We start from the raw sequence: 23,595 nt of genomic DNA on the forward strand, positions 1-23,595 counted from the left end.
ATTGAGAGTAGGAGAGAGGGATACAAGAGGTCATGGGTTGAGAGTTGATGGGCAAAGGTTTAGGAGTAACAGGAGGGGGATTTTTTTACTCAGAGAGTGGTTACTGTGTGGAATGGGCTTCTGGGAAAGGTGATGGAGGCAGGGTCAATTTTGTCATTTAAGAAAGAGTTGGATGGGAGGGGGATGGAGGGATATGGGCAGAGTGCTGGTAAGTAGGATTAGAGGAGGGTACTTGGATCAGGGCAGACTAAAAGTTTTTATGCTGTAATTGTTATATGGTTATATGATATCATCCAAGGTTTGAATCAATCAGTGGGTGGCACGGTTAGCGTAGTGGCTGGCACCACATTATTACAGCACCAGTGACCCGGGTTTGAATCCCGCACTGTCTGCCAGGTGTTTATATGTTTTCCCCGTGTTTGCGTGGGTCTCCTCCGGGTGCTCCGGTTTCCTCCCACCTTTCAAAATGTATGGGGGGGGGGTTGTGTTAATTGAGGGTATTTGAGTAGCATGGGTTTGTGGGCTGAAAGGGCCTGTTACCATGTTGAATGTCTAAATTTACAAAAAAATTACTGGAGCCATGGGGCTTCACCTCTACACCACTGTGGTACCGTAAGATGCAGTGATATTTTTTTCTATGCCTTGATATCCTTGCTTAAAGCAGAGGGGTCAAAATATTCTACAGTTATATGTTTATTCCTTTTGCCTGTTAACTTTCTCTTTTGCACAGATATGATGGTGCTAATTTGAGACGATCATTTGGTTAAATGGCTTCTTTTGCAATTTTAATTTTAGATCTTTTGAAAGAGGAGATAACCGGACGTGGATTGATACACAGAAGTGTACGCACATCACAAAGACAGAATGTGAACTGTTGGACAGTCTTACTTCTCATGCACCATATGACCTTAGAGTGAAAGCAGAACATGGAAGCGAAACTTCAAACTGGGTTGAAGCAGGTAGGAGAGATGTATAGTAAAAGCACAAAGCTGGGGAATCTCTGCAGATCAAACGGTGGAGTTTGTATCGTAAAGTTGCATAACCAATGTTTCGAGCTTGAGGCTTTCATCAAGGTAGGAGCAAAATATAGGCAGGTGCCCGAACACAATGCTGGGGGTGGGGGTGGGAGGGGGGGGTGGAAGCCAGTCCCACAGGCAGGAGGGAATAGGTGGATATGAGAGGGAGGACACACCAGCAGAGGGGGAGGGAGAATGGCTGTGGTAATGGAGAGGGAAGGAGGTGGAGAGCTGGAGAAAAGAAGACAGAGGGATAGGGAAGAGAGGGTGAACAGAGATTGGGCTATCAGAAACCATTGGAGAGTGCCCAGGCGGAATATTAAGTATTGCTCCTCCAGTTTACAAGTGGCCTCAGTTTGGCAGTGTTTAAGGCTATGTACAGACATATCAGTGTGGGAGTGGGTGGCAGAATTGAAGTGGTTGGCCGCTGGGAGATCCCTGTCACTGATGCAGTCAGAGCGAAGGTGCTCAGTGAGGCGATCTCCCAGTCTGCAATACGTAAATGGCAAATTATGTTTTCTAAACTGTTTCCTCAGTGGTTCAGCATTTTGTACATTCAGAGGAGTATTGCATTGTAATCGGTCAGACCTGTGTTCAGTTGTTAATAGGTCAATATGCTGCATCAGATACAAGTTCAAATCCCAACTCGGACATTAGCATTTGCAAGGTTTGCTTAGTGGTTGTTTATGAATGGTCACCATTAATCCTGATTGACAGAAATTAATTCACATCCCTCCATTGTAACTAGGGCATTGGAACTAGGTTAACATTTTGGAAAGAAAAGTTAGTTGGATTGATTAAAAAGCCACCTGGTTGATTTGGGGAAGGAAAAAGGGCACGATTCGCGTAGTAGTTAGTACAGTGCTCTTACAGTGCCAGCGGGTTGGGTTAGAATCCAACGATGACCGTAAGGAGTCTGTGCGTTCTCCCCACATCTGTGTGGGTTTCCTTCAGGTGTTTTGGTTTCCTCCCACACTTCAAAATGTACCGGGGGTTTAGATTAATTGTGTGGCATAAGCTCATGGGCTGAGGGGGTCTGTTACCCTGTTGTATGTCTAAATTAAAAAAAAATTTAAAAAGCTATGTGTGGCCTAGGCTACATGACCAAGTGCAGCAGAAAGCAAAAATATTAAAACTGACAATGTTTGACAATGGATACAGCAAAGGTAGAATCAACAACAATTCAAAAATGGAATTGATGCTCTTTAAACCTTCTGAAAATAGAGCCCTTAAAATATTTGGAAGAACTCAGAAAATGCATCCACTGACAGCAAAGAAAGAATCCCCATTTGTTAACTGCAGTGTTGTTAATCAGACTACGGTTCATTAGTGTGAATTTTTAAACATGACAATCATTTACCTGTGGCAAAGGATCTATTTACTCAATCTTACCCTAAGGCATTGAATGGATTGATAGCCCTAACCAGCCGCTTAAATAACCATGTTCAAGAAAAAGGAAAAAGCTGAACTTTAAAGCAACTCCCATGTCAGGTCCATGGAAGGGAAGGGATGCAATTATTTTCCTCTGTAGCAACCTCATTTATACAGATTGTTGAAGATGCTGTTGGTACATCTATTAGCTCAGCTTCAGAATGCAATAAAGAATCATTAAACTAATTGCAGTAAAACCCCTGTTCCAGCAACCAGCCCCCTCAAGCAACTGGCAAAAAAAATTGCAGAAAATAAATAGGTAAAAAATATGGAAGTTTAAAGTTGATGTGCTTGGTATTAGTTCGACAATAACACAACTCTTAAGCAATCGGAAAATGCACTTATCCAGAATCTACCAATCCTGTAGGTGCTGGATACCAGAGGTTTTTCTGTATATCATTTCTGTTGGTCAGGCTCTTTAGTAATTGCTGAGAGATGTCATGGGAGAGATGATTTTCCTTCTCTTACAGAGTAAGTACAGATTAAAACCTCAGAACTGGAATCTACTGTTCATCTGTCAGCATCTATTTTATTTATTCTCATGCAACTTTTAAAGTGTCTATGTCTGATATTTCTAATCCAAAGCTTGTGTCTTGCAGGAAAAACTGCTTGCTCTTATCAGTGGGAACCTATCGAACATTACAGCACAGTACAGGCCCTTCGGGCCTCAATGTTGCTCTGACCTATATATTCCTACCAAACAAAATGCTAAATCCTCCCTTCCCTCAATTTTGCTTTCATCCTTGTGTCTGTCTAAGAGTCTCTAAAAAGCCCGTAATGTTTCAGCCCACCACCAGCCCCCTCAAGGCATTCCAGGTACCCACAGCACTTTGTGTATATATTAAAAAAAAACAACCCTGATGTCTCTCCTAAACTTTCTTCGCTTTGCGGAGATGTCCCCTGGTGTTAGGTATTCCTGCCCTGTTAAGTCTCCTCTTGTCCTTCGTCTAACCTTACCCCATAAGACCGTTTTCGATCCAGGCAAAATCTTGGCAAATCTCTTCTGCACTCTCTCCACAGCTTCCACATTCTTCCTATAATGAGGTCACCAGAACTGTAAATGATACTCTAAGTGTGGTCTTACCAGAGATTTGTCGAGTTCCAACGTGACCTCTCAACTCTTGAACTCAATCCCCTATTAATGAAGCCAAACATCCCATAGGCCTTCTTAACTATCCTATCTCCCTGCGCGGCAACCTTGGGAGATGCATAGATTTTGACCCCAAACTTAACTCTGTTTCTCCATACTGTTAATTATCTGACTATTAACCCTGTACTCAACCTTCTGGTTTGACCTTCCAAAATGCATCACCTCACACTTATCCGGATTGAACTCCACCTGCCACTTTTCCGCCCAGCTCTGCATCCAGTCTATATCCTGTTGTAACCTACAACAACTTGCAACACTATTCACAACCCCTCTTACCTTCGTATCATTCGCAAACTTACTGACCCATCCTTCCGCCTCTTCATCTAAGTCATTTGTAAAAATCACGAAGAACGGGGTGGTGGGGGGGGGGGGGGCGGGTACCAAAAATCACGAAGAACGGGGTGGTGGGGGGGGGAGCAGGTACCAGAACAGATCCCTGTGCAACTCCACTCGTCACTGGCTTCCAGGCCAAATACTTTCTATCCACTACCACTCTCTGCTTTCTACATGCAAGCCAATTAATCCATGGGTCCCATGACTTTCTGATTGAGTTTCTCATGGGGAACTTTGTCAAATGCCTTACTAAAACCCATACAGTCCAAAACTACTGCCCTACTTTCATCAATTTCTTTTGTTACCTCCTCAAAAAAACAGGCTCATGAGGAACGACCTTCCCTTCACAAATCCATGCTGACTCTCCTTGAGTACAAATGATCAAAGATTCTATCCTTAAGAATCCTTTCCATCAGTTTGCACACCACTGAAGTAAGACTCACCGGTCTATAATTCCCAAGATTCTTCCAGTGGCCTTTTTTTTTGAAAACAAGGGAACCACATTTGTCATTCTCAAATCCTCTGGCACCTCCCCTGTGGTCATAGATCATAGCCAATATCCCACCTATCTCTTCCCTCCTTTCCTACAGCAACCGGGATATAATGTGTCAGGTCTCGGGGACTTATCAAACTTAATGCTTCTAAAAGGATTCAACTCTGGCACAATCTTACATCATTTACACAAGGCTCATGTGTGACTTTCAACGACTATGTTAAATAATATAGTGGTTGGATATAGTGCTGAGGAGCCCAAAAGCTCGAGACCTTCCAACCTGCAATACATGTTTCTATCCCAAGTGATTCTGAATTGCAAACTCTCATTTTATTTTACAAATGTTTATAGTTATATATAGAGAAACATGATCTTGGATCATATGCTAAATGCATGAGTATTAATTATTGATTTTACGAACCATTGCACATTCTGTTTCGTTCACTCTCCTGAGACAAAAAATCCAGTGATCGGTAAAGAATTATTTATACATAATTTTTGCTTCCCAATAACTTCTAATATTTGCCTTTTCTGTTTAGTGTCTACACCAAAAAATGTGACTGTTGATTCTTACAATATGAAGCATATTGTGAAATGGAATCCAGATGTTCTGCAGCTCGGTCCGGTGACCTATTCTGTTCAATTTCAGGGGTAAGGGAATTGCTGGAGCAGATATTGCTGTTGAAATTACTTTTATCAGTGATAAATATATAGCAGTAGTTAGCAACACAGAGATATGGTAACCTTCACCCGTTTTCCAACCCAAAATTTATAGGTACAGTTAAATAATTCTGCATGCTTTCATCGGCCTCAACTTTACATTTTGTATCTAACACTATTAAAAGTCTGTTTCAGCCTTTATGCTACCTAGCAAGAGCTAATGATGCACCCTGGCTGAAACAGGGCAAGTGGCCCAAGGCTGGGGAGTGGCTGCCTGATTTTTGCATCTGTTGCGATCACCCCCTTTTGGTAGTGATGGAAGCAGCTGGCTCCACCTCGAACTCCGAGATTAATCCATGGTATCGTACTCAGTCATGGCTGCTGACCATTGAGTTTGTTAAAATAGTCAAACAGTGTTCTTTATAATGCAAAGATAAAGATACATAAGCCCTTCATCAAGGTACGAGCGAAATGTAGGCAGGTGCCTGAACAAAAGAAAAGCCTTGATAAAGGGTTCAATCCTGAAATGTTGGCTATGTATTTTTATCTTGGCTATATAAAATACACTGAATTTCTCCAGCATTGTGTTTTTACTTCAGGCACAATGTCTGCAGACTTTCGTGTTTTACACCCATTGAGTTTACTCAGCCCTACAAGGCAATAGCAGCTTCTGTCACTTCCAGCAGGAGGGGCCATGATCGGTGTGTTTGGGCAGGTGCCCAGCCATGCCGCACGTTCACCGTGTTGACCAATGTGCAGCTCTGAGCCCTCCAATGCAGTACTGAGGGAGTGCATCCCACCACCCTGTCACCCTGCACCAGCCTTTGCATGCAGCCTCTCCATTATCAAGCCTTGAGGTGATTTATTATTGCGAGAATGCCTGCAGAGTGCCGACTAATGTGTTGCAGTGAGTGTTTGGGCTGATGGCTGAAAAGGGCTAGAGCTGTACAGTGCCCTGTGCAGCATGAGACTGGTGTGCCATCTTTGCCTAGAGTGTCACAAAATCTATTTATTCCTGATGAATAAAAAATTGACCTGTACCAGTTCTGATGTGCAAACTATCCTTGTTAATCAGGTCCTTCTGGCCCAGAGCTCCCGGAAATTAACATTCACCCTGCTGCACCATTTTTTCAAATGCACATTGTTATCCTACTAGCACTTCACTGGTTAATATGGGAGTAATTGGGGAGATCACCACCCTTGTGCAAGTACACCAGGGATTTCCATAGATTTTCGCAAGGGAACGTGGTAGCTTTGTGTTCAGGAACTCTCTTGATGTCAATGGGGTTTATCTAGCCAATCAGGGAACTTCTGCGACAAACTGCAAACCTTTTTGCCCACAGCTGATTTGTCTTTTTGGTTGTAGCCCTTTTTTTTAAATCCAATAAATCATGCTCTCAGTTATTCTTCATTAACATTGAGAAAAGTTAAATGAGGCAGAACCTTAAATTGTGCTTAATAATTTTCACCCACAATTAAAATTTAAATGAATCTCGAACACACACACACACTTTCTCTTATAGGTCTCTATAAATATTTATATGTTTCAAAGTATCAGAAAGTGAAGAATTCCTGTTGTGGTTTCCTTGTCCATTATTTTTAGTTTGTAGTGGTTTGGGGGAGGGGGTAGGGGGGATTTATAGGAGATTTTTCTTTCTTTTCTATTTCTTTACTTTTTTTTTATAAAATACCCCATGCATTTGGAGTAAGTTTGAAATATTGTGATATGTTTGCTGTGGTTTTATATTAAATAAAATAATTATAAAAACCTTCTGTATTAATCTGAAGGAACAAAATAATGAACCAAAGACAATCGTCCTATTTTGTCACTGGTTTATTAGACTTTGAAACGTTCAAATCCAAAACCTTTGGAATTGGTTTTACTTAACAAAAATCTGGAACTTTTCAAACCAAAACAGTTTCAATTCACAAAGGCATTTGCAAAATATTTGAGAATAAGATGTGGGGGAAAAAAAGTTTTTCACCAACTTGCACATATTAAATCTTCATAATCCTGATGTAATACATTTGCTTAACTGTGCATAAACCAGTGTAAGTAAATGGACAAACTCTTACTTCAAAATAAAAAGCTCCTAGCATTTGAACAATATGAAGGATGCGATTTCCCTCCCCCACACCTTGTACTCCATTCTCAAGTTTAGGTCTCAGTGAAGTGTGCAAAATTCTTACCGGGAAGGTACAGAGATGATGTTTCCTCCAACAAGGTGCCTGGAACCAGGGGCCAAAGTTTCACTAAAGGGTGAGGAGGGGCATTCAGGGTTTAGGTGAGAAGCGATTACTTGAATCAAGGGTACATTGGGTGGGGGGGGAATGGTGCATATGTTCAATATATTAGATATTAAGGGATATGAGGTTGTGCGGGATACTGGCACTGCGGTAAAAGTTCAGCTACAAATGGATTAAGTGACAGAGCAGGTATGAGGAGCCGAAGGCCGACAATTGCTCTACTCATAATTCTATTCAATTTTGGACCAAATAGAACCATAGAGCATTACAGCACAGAAACATGCCCCGTCAGCTATGATTCTGCTTAGTCCCACTGACGTGCACCCAGTCCGTAGCTCTCCATAGCCCTCCCATTTATGTATCGGTCCAGCTTTTTCTTAAATGTTAAAATTGAGCCCGCAGACACCACTTCATCTGGCACCTTTTTCCACTATTCTCTGTGTGAAGAAGTTCTCCCCTTTCATTCTTAACCCATGTCTTCTGGCCTTTATCTCACCTGACCTCAGTGGAAAATGCTTACTTGCTTTTTCTATACCTCTCATAATCTTGTCTACCTCTATCAAATCTCCCCTCATTTTTCTACGCTCCAAGAATAAAGTCCTAACTGGTTTAACCTTCCTTGGTAACTCAGTTCCTGAAGACTGGGCAATATCCTAGTAAATCTTCTCTGCACTCTTTCTATCTAGTTGATATCTGTCCTGCAGTTAGGTGACCAAAACTGAAGGCTGCTTCAATTTAATTTTCATTTGAGTTTTCCATAAAATGTTAAATTTCCCACTGGTACAGGAACATTCAATTTAGCAATGATTTTGATGCAAGCTTTTACTTTCTCCAGAAACTTTGAAAGAACAACCAAAGAAAATTGGACTGAAGTATTCAACTGCGCGTCCATTGCCAAGACTGAATGTGATTTATTAGACAGTCTCGCTTTCTTTGCGAAATATTATCTAAGAGTCAGAACAGAGCATGAAAGTGCAACATCGGAATGGGTTGAAGCAAAACCTTTTTGTCCATATAAAGACAGTAAGAGATTTGTATATATGTTATATATACGTTATGTTTTCTTGATGTTTCCCATTCTTCTGAAACTATTTAAGGAAATATTGTGTAGAATCCTCTGGAGTCCATCCATTCATCATGAAGGGAATAGTGATTGGATCCATCTTGAATAGTAACCATTTTTGCTTAAAATAAATGCTTATTATAGGCTTTTGTGATCTTGTTGACACAGAATTGAGTCATTTTGAGGTGTACACACAGTTTTAATGTTGGGATCATGGCAATGAATTCAGATGGAGCAAGGTCCTGAAAATAACAATATGAAAGTGGCAGACCGTCACTGGTGTTCTTAAACCACCACAGGATCTTTGTATCCTCATCCCAGAGGATGGATGGTGCTTCTATTTTAACGTCTCTTGCACAAGGAGGTATCTGCCCTAGTGCAGAACTCCCTGACTCCTGCTGAGGTGTTAAATCTGGCTTTATGCTCAAACCTCTACAGTGGGACTTGATCTGCAACTTAATGATCCATGACAGCTTAAGTAACTGAACGTCTCTGAAGCCTTGTTTTAAAACAAAAACCTGAAGGTAGATATACTAACTTTGATTATTCCACTCTTCTCAGAACAGTAGCAGTGACCATATCAATCTTCCCCATTCTCACCCTCCTGCTTTAGCATGTGTATTTTGGCATTGTCAGAGTGGATGATGCAATGCAAACCTGACAGTTTTTGGAACTTGTCATCGTGTTGCTGCCAGTAAAAAACATGATGCTGGAGAAACTCAGCAAGTCAGTGTATTTTAAATAGCAAAGATAAAGAGACAGAACCGACGTTTCAGGCTTGATGATCTGCTTTGATGAAGGCCTTGATACCCTTGACTGAGCCCTTTGATGAAGGGCTCAAGCCTGAAACATTGGTTATCTTCACCTTTGCAACATAAAAGGTCACTTGTGTGACCTGCTAAGTTTCTCCAGCATTGTGTTTTTACTCCAACCACAACATCTGCAGACTTTCGTGTTTTTAATCGTGCTGCTGCCAGTTTGAAATACTCGGAGGGAATATTTGGTCCATTCAGGCTTTAAATTGCAATACAATAATTTTACCTGGATAATATCCAAACTGCAGAGTCCTCGATAAACAAAAAAAAGTCTGCCAAACACTCATTGTCAATGCACACAAGATGTCGGCTTGCTAGATTAAGTCAGCCTGAGTGAACTTGGACACTTAGAACTGTACCCCAGTGTGGGCTGGACACTTGAGGGACACGTGACAAAGCCAACAGAGAAAAAAAATTAAATTTTCAACTGGAGGAAAAAAATGCAACAGTTTGTAATATAATACGTTGAATGTTATTGAAATAAAGACTGAAATAATTGAGCTTGTAATAAAAAAATATATATTTCCTCTCTTTCCAAGCTGTGATTGGACCACCATCAGTTTCAGTAATGTCAGATGCAGGCGTACTGCACGTCACTATTTCAGATCCAGTCCATGAGGATGGAAGGTCCCTTCGATTCTACTTCCAAGATCTTGCATACATTGTATTTTATTGGGAAAAGAATGAAAATGACAATGTAAGTTATTATTCAAGAATGTTTCTTTGTGACTAGTAGGAGAAATTATGGTTCATGGAGTTATGTGAGTGGAGGTGCTAAGATGTTTGTTGGAATCATTCCTGGTACAGTCGAATCCCCATTATCCGGCATCTATGGGCCCTGCAGATGCTGGATATGTGAATTTTCCGTTTGACTGAGACACGCTCTTTCAATGTTAGATCCTTTCTTTTCCTTAATACAATTCATCTCAATTCTCCACACTCTGGACCTTGAGCATTTTCCTAAATTCCTGCTGGATTTGTTTCGTGTTAATTTAGATTTGTGACTTTCGGCTTTGGATTTTTGTCATGGATCAAATCATCTCTGCCGCTACCTTATCATACATCTTTAACAAGATTAAAGATTTGTATAGCGAATCACTCTGCTTTTGCCTTTCCATAGCAATATCCCCAAGCTCACCACTGGGGCAATATCCCCAAGCTCGTTCATGGTAGCAACATGTGCCTAGTATCACCCTTCTAAATATTTAGTGAGGTTTCATCTGGGTACTTATACATTTGCTTTATGTGGTGCTTTTTTTTAGACGTTCAGTACGGTACTTCTGTCCCATGAGCCCGTGCCCCCCAAATACATCAATTAATTTACAACCCCAGGTACATTTTGAACAGTGGGAGGTAACTGGAGCACCCAGAGGAAACCTATGCAGTCTTGGGGAGAATGGACAAACTCCTGACGGACGGCACTGGATTCGATCCCGGGCTGCTGGCGCTGTAATAGGGTAATAGGCTAACCATTGATACCTGACAGGAAATAAAGAATGGAAGACGCTCAATATAATTCATGTTTTGATTCACATTATGTCATTCAGTTCTAGACATTGTTTTTGGGGCAGTATCACCACAGTGGTATTCTTCTGCCAGATCTCTGCCCAGTTCATCTTGACAGCATTTTTGAATTGCTTGAGCTTTGTAAAACATTCAATATTTTATCCCCCTTGTCAAATGATTCCACCAGTGATGATTCTGGTTTGGAGAGGGCAAAAGAATTTCAGATGCCAGTTTCTCAAAATCAGAATTTATTGTCATAAAAGTGTCACAGAATTTGATGTTTTACAGCAAATACTGCTATAAATTACATTTCAAAAGTAATGTGCGAGAAAATCGGAGAAAGTGAGGTAGTGTCTGTGGTTTGTTGTCCATTTAGAAATCCGATGGCAGAGGGGGAGAAACTGTCCTTGTGCCGCCAGGTCCCTTTCTTCAGGCTCCTGGTCCTTTGTCCCAATGATAGCAGTGTGAAGAATGTATGCCCTGGGTGTTTGGTGGGGCGGGGGGGGGGTGGTCCTTGAGGATAGAGGCTGCTTTCTTAAGACACCGCCTCTCATAGATGTCCTTGATGGAGTGAAGACTGAGTTGTCACTGGCCGAGTTAACAACTCTCTGGAGTTTTTTTCTTGTCCTGTGCATCGGCACTGCCATCCCAGTGAGGCAACCTGCCAGAAGGCTCTCCACTTGCAGACATTTTCGAGAGTCTTTTGTGATGTACGAATCTCCTCAAGCTCCTCACGATTTGGAGCCTGCTGCTGAGCCTTCGTGAATGCATTGACATGGAGACCCCAGGACAGATCCTCACTTCTTGGGGACATTTTCTTTAACAGTAGTGCCAGGGCTTGATGAGAGCGTGCATTATCTTTGCGCTTGATGGCAGAAGGATTGACAATCATGATCTGTAAGTGAATCAGATCCCCTGATGAAATACTTGTGATCCAGATCCTACTATCTGAATGGGGTACAAATAATTCAACAGCTTTACCATAGATCCACCCCAGCTATAATGAGATGAATAGCCTCTTTAAGAACTTATATCATTATGTAATCCTGCCCCATGAAATGCAATAAAATCCCCGTTATCCGGCACCTACAGGCATTGTGGATTATGGATTTACAATATTCTGTTTGACTGAGACATACTCTTACAACGTCTAACTAATACACCTGCATTAAGAATGCACAGTTGAAAAAAAGTGTCAAATGTAAAGTAATTTGAAAAAAAAAACAGTATTGTAGTATTTAATTATGTAAAGTTCACTTTAATCAGGTAATTCCCGTAGCTTACAAAATTTAAATTCGAACCCCGTTTGCTGGCGCTTTAACAGCGTTGAGCAAACCGCTACACTAACCATGCTGCCGTCATAATTAGCCTCCCCTCCCCCCAATTTTACTAAATAAAGGCTTACTAAATATGCTTAATAAGATACTGTCTTGGGTAAACTTGTACCTCTCACTTTGTTCGTTTTAGATTGGACACAGTGTTCGAGCTACCGAAAGAAAATAGACACACACTGAGAACAGTTCAGTTTATACAAGTCTTTATTACTAAATCTAAAGCTGAATTCACACTACAATATGCAAGCCCTTCCCAATTATACTTATCAACGCCTGGACTGGTCCCAACTGCCAAAGCGAGGCGGCAACTGCACACTTGTAGTAGGTTGTCGGGGCGCCGGTAGCAGCTTCTCCACCTCCCCGGACCGGGATGTCGGTTTGGAATCTTGAAGTTTTTCTTCTTGCTGAGAGATGTTGCCACCTCTTGGAGAGTCTCAAACTTCAGCAGTGGGACCATGGCTTATATTACCCAAAAGTTGTTTACTTCAGATCTTTATCGTTTTGAACAAATTATTTAATTATCTTCAAGGTCTCCTGACAGTCTGCGACCAACAAAAGACAACTGCATCTCTTGACCTCATGGTGGAAGTTGGATAATGTCTACTGATTCATATGCATCCCTGGGCCCCATGGTGGTATTTAGATGTGTTTACTAATATGCATCCTGGGCCTCGTCATGGAATTTAGATTATGCCTTCTGATGCAACTGCATCCCTTCTTTCATCAGCTGGTCTAAATCCTCCATTACATATACTAATAAAGATAAAAACTCTTACTAGGGAGATAATTTGGGAGAATTGACCCAGTGGTGAGCAGCAATGGCTGGCTCTTCATCCTGGGCGCTGCCATTTTATTCAAACAGCTGCTACAGGTGGGGTACGACCAGGACCCTCCGCTAGCTGAATATTTGCTCAACAACGTGATGTGTGTGGCTTTGGAGACTGTACTTTTGTAATTTCAAACTTTTTTATAATTCAAAACATTTATTTATTTATTTATTTAGCCATTTGGTTCTGGATTCCAGGGCTTTGATTTTTTTTGCCCGTGAACAAGCCTTCTTCTTCTTCTTTGGCTTGGCTTCGCGGACGAAGATTTATGGGGGGATAGGTCCACGTCTGCTGCAGGCTCGTTGGTGACTGACAAGTCCGAGGTGGGACAGGCAGGCATGGTTGCAGCGGTTGCAAGGGAAAATTGGTGGGTTGGGGTTGGGTGTTGGGTTTTTCCTCCTTTGTCTTTTATCAGTGAGGTGGGCTCTGCAGCCTTCTTCAAAGGAGGTTGCTGCACTTTTAAACTATCGAACAAACTAACCAATTGTACTGCTCGTATTTAATTTCAGATACATAATCTAACCACCCGTTCATCAACTGTGCTACTTGATCTCCAACCATGGACTACCTACTGCCTGAGAGTGCAGGCATTTCTGGCCGAACTTTCAAAGCAAACTTTGCCCAGCCAAGTGTCTTGTTATCCTGTCACTGCTAATGGTAAGACTTTTGGATTCACTTCATTATAATTTATTAAAGTATCAAGTCAAGTTTATTGTCATCTGATTGAATAAGTACAATCTCTGGTCCTAAATCAATCAATAAATTATCGTTTTGTATTTATTATATTTTTAACCGTGAGATGTATGCAGAATAAGTGTTCCTGCTGTTAGTGTAATTTCACTCCATTGGGGACGGGACATCCGATTCTGTTAAGTGGTGGGCATGGGCAAATCACAATTTTATACACATTTCTTCTCTGCATCGTGAAGAGAGCCTCTATTTCCTCAGGAGTTTGCGGAGGAGCTAGTGGAGTTGTTCAAGTGAACCGGTACGGACTTGAAGGGCCGACATGGCCTGTTTCCGTGCTGTAAACGGTTAGATGGTTGTGTGGATTAAGCATGGTCTAACTTGAACGTATGTTACAAATTTAACTTTATATCTTTGGCTTGGCTTCGCGGACGAAGATTTATGGAGGGGGTAAAAAGTCCACGTCAGCTGCAGGCTCGTTTGTGGCTGACCAGTCCGATGCGGGACAGGCAGACACGATTGCAGCGGTTGCAAGGGAAAATTGGTTGGTTGGGGTTGGGTGTTGGGTTTTTCCTCCTTTGCCTTTTGTCAGTGAGGTGGGCTCTGCGGTCTTCTTCAAAGGAGGCTGCTGCCCGCCAAACTGTGAGGCGCCAAGATGCACGGTTTGAGGCGTTATCAGCCCACTGGCGGTGGTCAATGTGGCAGGCACCAAGAGATTTCTTTAGGCAGTCCTTGTACCTTTTCTTTGGTGCACCTCTGTCACGGTGGCCAGTGGAGAGCTCGCCATATAATACGATCTTGGGAAGGCGATGGTCCTCCATTCTGGAGACGTGACCCATCCAGCGCAGCTGGATCTTCAGCAGCGTGGACTCGATGCTGTCGACCTCTGCCATCTCGAGTACCTCGACGTTAGGGGTGTGAGCGCTCCAATGGATGTTGAGGATGGAGCGGAGACAACGCTGGTGGAAGCGTTCTAGGAGCCGTAGGTGGTGCCGGTAGAGGACCCATGATTCGGAGCCGAACAGGAGTGTGGGTATGACAACGGCTCTGTATACGCTTATCTTTGTGAGGTTTTTCAGTTGGTTGTTTTTCCAGACTCTTTTGTGTAGTCTTCCAAAGGCGCTATTTGCCTTGGCGAGTCTGTTGTCTATCTCATTGTCGATCCTTGCATCTGATGAAATGGTGCAGCCGAGATAGGTAAACTGGTTGACCGTTTTGAGTTTTGTGTGCCCGATGGAGATGTGGGGGGGCTGGTAGTCATGGTGGGGAGCTGGCTGATGGAGGACCTCAGTTTTCTTCAGGCTGACTTCCAGGCCAAACATTTTGGCAGTTTCCGCAAAGCAGGACGTCAAGCGCTGAAGAGCTGGCTCTGAATGGGCAACTAAAGCGGCATCATCTGCAAAGAGTAGTTCACGGACAAGTTTCTCTTGTGTATTGGTGTGAGCTTGCAGGCGCCTCAGATTGAAGAGACTGCCATCCGTGCGGTACCGGATGTAAACAGCGTCTTCATTGTTGGGGTCTTTCATGGCTTGGTTCAGCATCATGCTGAAGAAGATTGAAAAGAGGGTTGGTGCGAGAACACAGCCTTGCTTCACGCCATTGTTAATGGAGAAGGGTTCAGAGAGCTCATTGCTGTATCTGACCCGACTTTATATAAACATTCGCTAAACTACAAATATCTTCAGTATTCCCTCTCCCATATCCTTCAATACTGAAAAGCCCAGTTTCCCTCAGTCATTGATTCATAAAATGGATCTGTTGCTTCAGGGATAAATCACGACTGAGACACATCAGTGAAGCGCTGAATTGTTATAAATGCTTCTTTTGGACAAGACATTAAGCCCTTTGCATCACTTGTCAAGTGAAGTTAAATAATTCCAAGGCGCTATTTCAAAGGGGAGCTGGAGAGTTCTTTCCCCTCTGTCCTTTGTATTCTAAAAATAATTCATTCTTGGGAAGGGGCGTCTCTGGCCGTTAAACTTCGATCAAATATAAAGGCGAGTGCGACAACTAATGCAAGTACAACAAACGTTTATTAGCTTTGCAAAGCTGGTGCTGTGTTACATGAGAACGTGTGGGAGCCTGCAACAGGGTCTTACTGCAAGGAAGCAGATGGGCACAAGCCTTTTTATATGGGTTTAGCTTCCCTTTTTTTTTTTTACAGCCTGTTCGCGACCATTCACATGGCCTGTAATCAATTGTATTTTGCAAACTTCAGCAGAACATCTAGCAGGAGTTTTGAGAGCGGCATGGCCTTGATTCTCACATCTTGCAGCTGCAGTAGTAAAAGAAAACAATTTCTTTAACAATTAGTATTTCCCCCCCCATACAAATATTCTTTTTAAGACTTTTCTTGCTACTGAAATTTATAAAAAGAAGCAAATCTATATGATCTATGCTATAATCTATCACGGTAAGGGCAATAAGGGCTTAAAGGAATCACTTGGTGCCTGCCACATTGACCACCGCCAGTGGGCTGATATCGCCTCAAACCGTGCATCTTGGCGCCTCACAGTTCGGCGGGCAGCAACCTCCTTTGAAGAAGACCGCAGAGCCCACCTCACTGAGAAAAGACAAAGGAGGAAAAACCCAACACCCAACCCACCAATTTTCCATAGCAACCGCTCCAACCATGCCTGCCTGTCCTCCATCGGACTTGTCAGTCACCAACGAGCCTGCAGCTGACGTGGACATACCCCTCCATAAATCTTCGTTCGCGAAGCCAAGCCAAAGAAAGAAGAAGAAGGGCAATATTAGTTGCCCATCCCTATTTGAACTTTATCTGAAATGAGGATAAAAATTGGAGTTGCAGATTATGTCATGATGACTGTTGTCCTTCCCCTGCTTAACATATGTAAACTAGATTGTGTTGTTTTGAAATATGTTAGTTTCATTATTTAGATTTATTTAATTACTGTATATTTTGGCGTAAAAGTTGACCGGCAGATGTTGGGTCCCCATTTTCAGCCTCATTTTAATGATTTTATCATATACTGGGTGTCAAAGTTGACCCCCAAAAATCGCCAGGACTTAACTGAGGGTGGTTGTTAAAATGGAGGCTCCAGCAAAATGACAAAAGTATGAAGTGAGTTTTAAGTTAAAAGTAATGGAAATGGTCAAGAAATCCAGCACCTGTGTGTGCTGCAAGAAAATCTGATATACATGAGAGGCTGGTAAGAAATTGGAGAAAGATTTTAAGAAAAATACCAAAACAGCAAAGTTGGTTTGCCAGAGTTGGAAAATCACGTTGCAGGATGGGTACTTGAACAGAGGCAAGATTGCTACACAGTCACGTGAAATAAAAAAATTTGCGCTGAAAAGGGCAAAGTCGCACCCAGAACGCAGTAAAGATTTTGAGGCTACACTCGGCCGGTGCAACCATTTCGTGAATAGGAAAAATCTGGTATTACGACAAAACAAACAAAAATTACTCAGAAACTACCAAAACATCTCGATCATAAAGTTTTAAGTTTTCATCAGCTTATAAATAATCATCAGTTTGCAATTGGAAACATGGACGTAACCCCATAAATTTTGACATGATAGATGATAGAACAGTGGAATGGAAAGGAGTTAAAACTGCAAACCAGAAGTACAGGCAACGAAGGGACCAGGTTTACCGTAGTGTTATCGTGTATGGCCGACGGGATGAAGTTAAGAGCCATGGTAATTTTCATACGCAAAATTAAACTGAAAATAAAATTCCCAGCGGATATATTTGTATATTTTCATGAAAAAGGATGGGTGGATGAAAATGGTGTAAAACTATGGATAGACAATGTGTGGAACAGGCAGCCGGGCGGTTTATGCAAGGAATGGAGTTTGCTGGTCTGGGATAAGTTTTATGGCCTCTTAACTGAGAACACTAAAAGTAGATTAGCATCACATAATACATACATGACAGTTATCCCGGGTGGTTTGATGTCTGTTGCAACCCCACGATGTCTGCTTGAACAAGCCATTCAAAGTCCATGTGCATGGAGAATAGAATACATGGATGACAAGTGCAGAAAAATCATTCACAAAATGCGGGGCAATGCATGCTGCATCGCTTGAAGTACTGTGTGACTTTGTGCTCAAGGCATGGGACAAAGTTAAAGTAGAGACTGTAATAAAATCATTTAAAAAGCGTAGTATCTCTTGTGCAATGGATGGTTGGAGGATGATTTATTGTGGGACACTGACAACGAAGCTGAAGCCACCTCATCAGATACAGACTGGGACCCATATGATGACTGTTTAAACAGTGAGAGCGTGGATGTGCTTGCCACAATCCTTGCCTCAGACGATGATTTAGTAGCATGAAAATTTGTTGTAGTTGTTTGTTTTTGGTTTTTCAAGGGTTGAGGTACACCAAATCAGTTTTCAAGGGTCGACTTGTACGTTGAACTGACGTCAAGCATTTTTTTGAGTTGAATTTAAGGTCTCAAAAGTACATCCAGCGTACAAGTCCTCCCCCATTTTTTGAGAGATTTTAGAGGCTTTCAAGACTCAATTTGTACACTGAAATATACGGTACTTGAATTTAAAGTCCACAGCTGCTGTAATCAATAAAAGTGAATACGTCTAAATCTCTGAACACTGGACAAGTTACAAGGAGTAAAAACAGATCATTATCTCTGCTCTTTGTGCAAATTGACTTAATTTCCTCATTGTAGAAATGATTGCTTCAAAAATTTTAATTGGCCTCAAAAGTAAATCACAAAATTCTGTAGACACTGTGGTTGAAGTAAAAACACAAAATGCTGGAGGAGCTCAGCGGGTCAACAGGGTCCTTTATGTGGCAGAGGTAAAGATACAGAACTGACGTTTTGGGCTTTAGCCCTTCATCAAGGTATGAGAACTGCCGGATGAAGTTGACAAGCCCATCACATGTGCATCAGGCAGCCCCAATGTAGTCATCTATATACTGACAGAAGAGTTGGGTGGAGGGGGTGTAGTTTTCCTGCGGTATATAGACGACTACATCGGGGCTGCACCTGCGATGAGCTTGTCAACTTCATCCACTTTGTGTCCAACTTCCACCAGCAGATTGGAGGAACAACACCTTATTTCCCATCTGGGCACTCTCCAGCCACATGGCACGAACTTTACTGGTTTCCACTAAAACTGCTTGCCTTTTTTTCCCCTTCCTGTCTTTCCAGTTCTTTCACCCACACAGCCCTACCATTCCCCCCTCCTCTTCATTGTTGCTGGCCCTCCCTCCTTTCTCCACCTATCATCTCCTGTCTTTGCCACCCACCCCCCCCCCCAACCCTTCTGTTCAGACGCTAGCTGGCATTTTCTCATACCTTGATGAAGGATTTTTGCCCAAAACATCTTTGCCTTTGCTACACAAAGGACGCTCTTGGACCTGCTGAACTTCTCCAGCATTTTGTGTTTTTAATTGGCCTCAGAATATTTGTGAATGCATGAATTACATTTTTTCTGTTTTGAATCCCATTGAACATCTTTGATCTAATTATTTGTTCGTGTGAAGTACTGACATCATCTGCCACTCTCTGTTTCCCTGATTTATCAATTGCCTCTATTATATTTATATATTTGGAAAATCAAGCGACAGTATTGCCCAGATGCCTCTGTGTGGTGGTTAATCTGACATTCAGCACAAAATGTTTGGTCCACTTTCAACCCTTATCCCACACAGTAGTCGTGAATTTGTTATGTGTCTAGTTTGGGATGAACCTGAGATAACATCAGATTGATGCCAGTAATGCAATAACTCTGAGGGAATACTAACTTTCTGGTTGGGACTCAAATTGTTGAGCTAAAGACCCAATTCCTGGCACCAATCCTGATGACATATTGCAGTGTTGTGCAGGGCTGATGTTCTGTGTTGTATTTTAGTCCCTCATTAATAATGATGATTTTTTTAAATATCTGCAGCTAAGAGAAGAGCGAAGGAAGCAGCCCAGATCCTTTTCATAACATTGTTGGCTGTTTTTGTGATAACATTGGGATGTTTTCTCATTGTGATATATTCATGCAGAACGGTCAAGTACCTAATATATCCATCCTACAGACTCCCGATGCATATAAAAGAGGTTTGACTAATCTTTTATCTCATTGGTTTATACTTTGGTCTTAAATTTGGTTGATGATGGTAATTTCAGTTGAATGAGGTGTCATAAATAAATACACAAGATTACTTGCAAGGAAGTTCATGTCCTGAAATCTTACTCCAAGTCACCCTCCTGACCTGTTGCCAAGCATAAGCATTTTCAATTAGAAAACAGAATTATGGATAAACCCTGAACTGCCTCCAAAGCCAGTATATCTTTCCTTAGGTGCGGTCTAACTAGTACCTTGTACAGTTGCAACATAACCTCCCTGCCCCTAAATTCAAACCACCTGGCAATGAAGGCCAATAATCCATTCACCTCTTGATGTCCTGCTGCACCTGCAAACCAACCTTTTGTGATTCATGTACAAGCACGCCCAAGTCCTTCTGCACGGCAGCATACTGCAGTCGCTTGTCATTAAAATAATAATCTAATCTTCCACTTTTCCTTCCAAAGTGGATAACCTCACATTTACTAACATTGTACCCTATCAGCCGAACCCTTGCCAAGTCACTTAACCTCTCTGTATCTTCTGCACAATTTGCTTTTCCACTCAATTTAGTGTAATTGAGAAAATAAGATACACTATACTCTGTCCCCTCTTCTGGATCATCAATGTGTATCTTGAACACTTGCAGGCCTTGAACTGACCCTGTGACACTCCGCTCAGCATTGATTACCAACTAGTAAAACACACTTGTATCCCAACTTTCTGCTTTCTATTGGTTAACCAATCCTCTATTCATGATAATACATCACCCCAAACTTTCCTCGTTCATCAAATATGACCTGCCTTTGGTGAATCCATGCGGCATCTACCATATGGATCTATTTCACTCCAGATGCCTCGCTGTTTCTTCTATATTGATAGCTGCAAGCATTTTCCAAACCACAAATGTTAAACTCAGTGGGCTATAGTTCCCAGACTTTTGCCTACATCCTTTTTTTTAATAATGGCATGATATTCATTGTCTTCCAATCCGCAGGTAAATAATCACTAAAGCCTGCCATTTCTTTCAGTACCCTGGGATGCATTCCATCAGGTCCGGGGGACCTGTCTATCTTTAGAGCTACAAGTTTGCTCAGCATCACCTCTGTAGTGATAGCCATTACATCCAGGTCCTCACCTCCCATCTAATCCATAATATCTGTCTTTGGCATGTTTGACATGTCCTCCACTGTGAAGACAGACACAAAACAGTCATTCAAAGCCTCAGCCATTTCCTCATTACCCAATATCAATTCCTCCTTCTCATCCTCCAAGGGACCATCCTTCACTTTAGCCACCCTTTTGTGCTTCATGTCATTATAAAAACTTTTACTGTCTGTTTTTATATTTTGTCCTAATCTTTTTTTATAATCTACCTTTTCTTTATTGAGCACTCTTGATTCTTTGTTGCTTTTTAAAGTTTTCCCAAACCTGGCGACTTGTATGCATGAGCTTTTAGTTTGACGCCTTCCTTTATTTCCTTTGTATTCCAAGTATGGCTGTTCCTGTCCTTGCTTTTCATTGGAATATACTTCTATTGAGCACAATGAAAAATCTCTGAAAATCTTCCACTTTTCCTCAACCGTCCCTCCATATTGCCTGGATTCCTAGTCTGTCCCTCCAACTCCTCCTTCATCCATCTGTATGATAAACTTAATCATATTCTGATCACTCTTTCCAAGAAGGTCCCTAACTACAAGATCACTTATTTTACCCGTCCGATTGCACAGGGACCAGATCGAAGAAAACATGTTCCCTTGTAGGTTCAGTAACATGCCGTTCAAGAAAGACATCCCATATTCATTCTATGAAGTTCTCCTCAAGGTTGCCTCGACCAACCTGATTGACCCAGTCTACATGCATGTTAAGTCCCCACAATAACTGTTGTTCCATCCTTACATGCCTCTAATATTTCTTGGTTTATTGCCTGTGCCCCTGTAATGTGATTGTTAGGTGGCCTAAAAAAAACTCCATTCAGTGATTTTTATTTTCCTCCTCTACTCTTCCTCATCTCTACCCAGATGGACTCCATTTTGCTCCATAGATCTTGCATCATCTCTCACTATTGCCCTTATCTCATCTTTAACTAAGAGCACTACCCCCACCTCCCTTGCCTTCCTGCCTGGTCTTCCTTATTAACAGATATCCTTGGATATTTATTTTCCAATCCTTTCCACTTTATACTGATTTATGCTCCAATTTCACTGACTTTGTTTTGAATGCTATGGCATTCAGATAAAGTGCCCTCTAATATGCATTGCTATTTAAAAAATTTGGTCATCTTTGTCTCTTTTGCACTTGACATTTATCCCCTGAACTCTTTATCCACATTCTTCTCTTTTACTTTATCTACCCCTTCCAGTCTGTTAAACCCACCACCTTACTATTTAGTTTGGCATCCTAGTCATGAGCCAGATACCATCATGGTTCAGATGGATCCATCCCTGTTGGACAGTTCCTTCCTTCCCCTCATCATGGTGCCAGTTTCCCATGAATTGGAACCTACTTCTCCCACACCAAACCTTGAGCCATGCATTTAACTCTCTAATCTTCTGGGCTGTGTGGCAATTTGCACGTGGCTCAGGTAATAATTCAGTGATTACCACCTTTTTGGTTCTACTTTTTAAAATTTTGTCCCTTACTCCTCAAATTCCCTCAGTGGTACCTGTTTCCTGGTTCTACCTTCGTTAATGGTACCCACATGGACCACAACTGAATCTTTCACCTCCAACTGCAAATTCCTCTGTGGGTCAGATAAGATGTCCTGAACCTGGGCACCAGACAGGCAACACAGCCTTTGGGATGCTCTCTCCTTATGATAGAGAACTTTGTCTGTTCCCCTAACTATACTATCTTGAATGGCTTCCTGAACCAGGGTGCCAAGTTAGAGTGCTTGTCCTTTCCACACTCCCGAGCCTTATCCTCACAAGGAGTAAGAATCTCAGACTTGTGAGACGAGGGCTGAGGCTCCTCTAGAACTGTCTCTTGGATCCCACTACCTGCCTCACTTGTCCCTGACCCAGGCCAGATTTGAGGCAACTATTCTAATGGGTGTGACTGCCTCCTGAAGCCAAGTGTCCAGGTACCTCTACCCTTAATGTGTCGCAGTGTTTGAAGCTCAGATTCCAGGTTATCAATTTTGAGCCTGAATTTCTCAAGCATTCAACACTTGTATTCATCATGAACCACAATGGAGGTCCACCTGCTCCCACATCATGCAACCTCCACACACCTGGTCCTGCATGACTACTTTAATTACCTCTCATTTGGTGACTTTTATACATCCACTGCTCCTCACCTGTGCCTCCTCAACAAAGCCTTGAGCCAAAACCTTACCACTCTGACTCAGACCCCTCCAACGATGGCCTCACGGATCCTTACTTTTAAATACTTTCTGCTCATTTAACACAAATCACTTAATCACACCTCCATCAATCCTTGTTTGCTTGCTCCAAAAGATTTTTAATACCTCTCCCTGATCTCATTTCTTCCATCCCCCCTTTTGGCGAATACCTATGCACAGTACTCGTTCAGTATCACACACACCGACTTCCTCTAAATCCAGGCATAAATTCCCTCCTTTGTCCTTGAGTGGTCCTATCTTCTCCCCAGTTATCATGTAAAATGTCTCGGAGTTATCCTTAATATTACACACCAAGGACATTTCATGCCTCCTTTTTGCCTGCCTGATTTGCTGTTTCTTTCTTCCTTCCTTTATTTTCCTCAAAGGCCCAATCTGATTTCAGCTTCTGAAAACCTTGCACGTGCTTCCTTTTTTTGGCTAAATTTAAGAGAATATCCAAACTGCTGGAAAGCTGCAAGCAATCTGCTTTGATCCTTTCAAGTGATGAAGTGCTACAGAGATGTATTAAAACTGGAAATTAGGGCTATTATCTGGCTTGGTAGCAATAAACTGCAAATAATGCTATGAGAGATAAAATTTATTTAGTGTATTTTTAATTAAATGTCCAAAATTAATTCA

General features: G+C 42.0%; 1 protein-coding gene across 1 annotated transcript in view; it reads left to right on the forward strand.

Annotated features, from left to right (window-relative positions):
• The window catches only part of LOC138738498 (interleukin-10 receptor subunit beta-like), an 80,818-nt gene that overhangs the window by 56,166 nt on the left and 1,057 nt on the right, over positions 1-23,595 (forward strand). The window contains exons 3-8 of the mRNA XM_069888795.1: positions 796-959; positions 4,963-5,074; positions 8,166-8,353; positions 9,748-9,905; positions 13,385-13,532; positions 19,449-19,606. Of these exons, the coding sequence (XP_069744896.1) occupies positions 796-959; positions 4,963-5,074; positions 8,166-8,353; positions 9,748-9,905; positions 13,385-13,532; positions 19,449-19,606 (928 nt within the window). The remainder of the gene's footprint in view (positions 1-795; positions 960-4,962; positions 5,075-8,165; positions 8,354-9,747; positions 9,906-13,384; positions 13,533-19,448; positions 19,607-23,595) is intronic.

Source organism: Narcine bancroftii, chromosome 7, assembly GCF_036971445.1.
Source record: "Narcine bancroftii isolate sNarBan1 chromosome 7, sNarBan1.hap1, whole genome shotgun sequence".
In the NCBI taxonomy this organism is placed as follows: Eukaryota; Metazoa; Chordata; class Chondrichthyes; order Torpediniformes; family Narcinidae; genus Narcine; species Narcine bancroftii.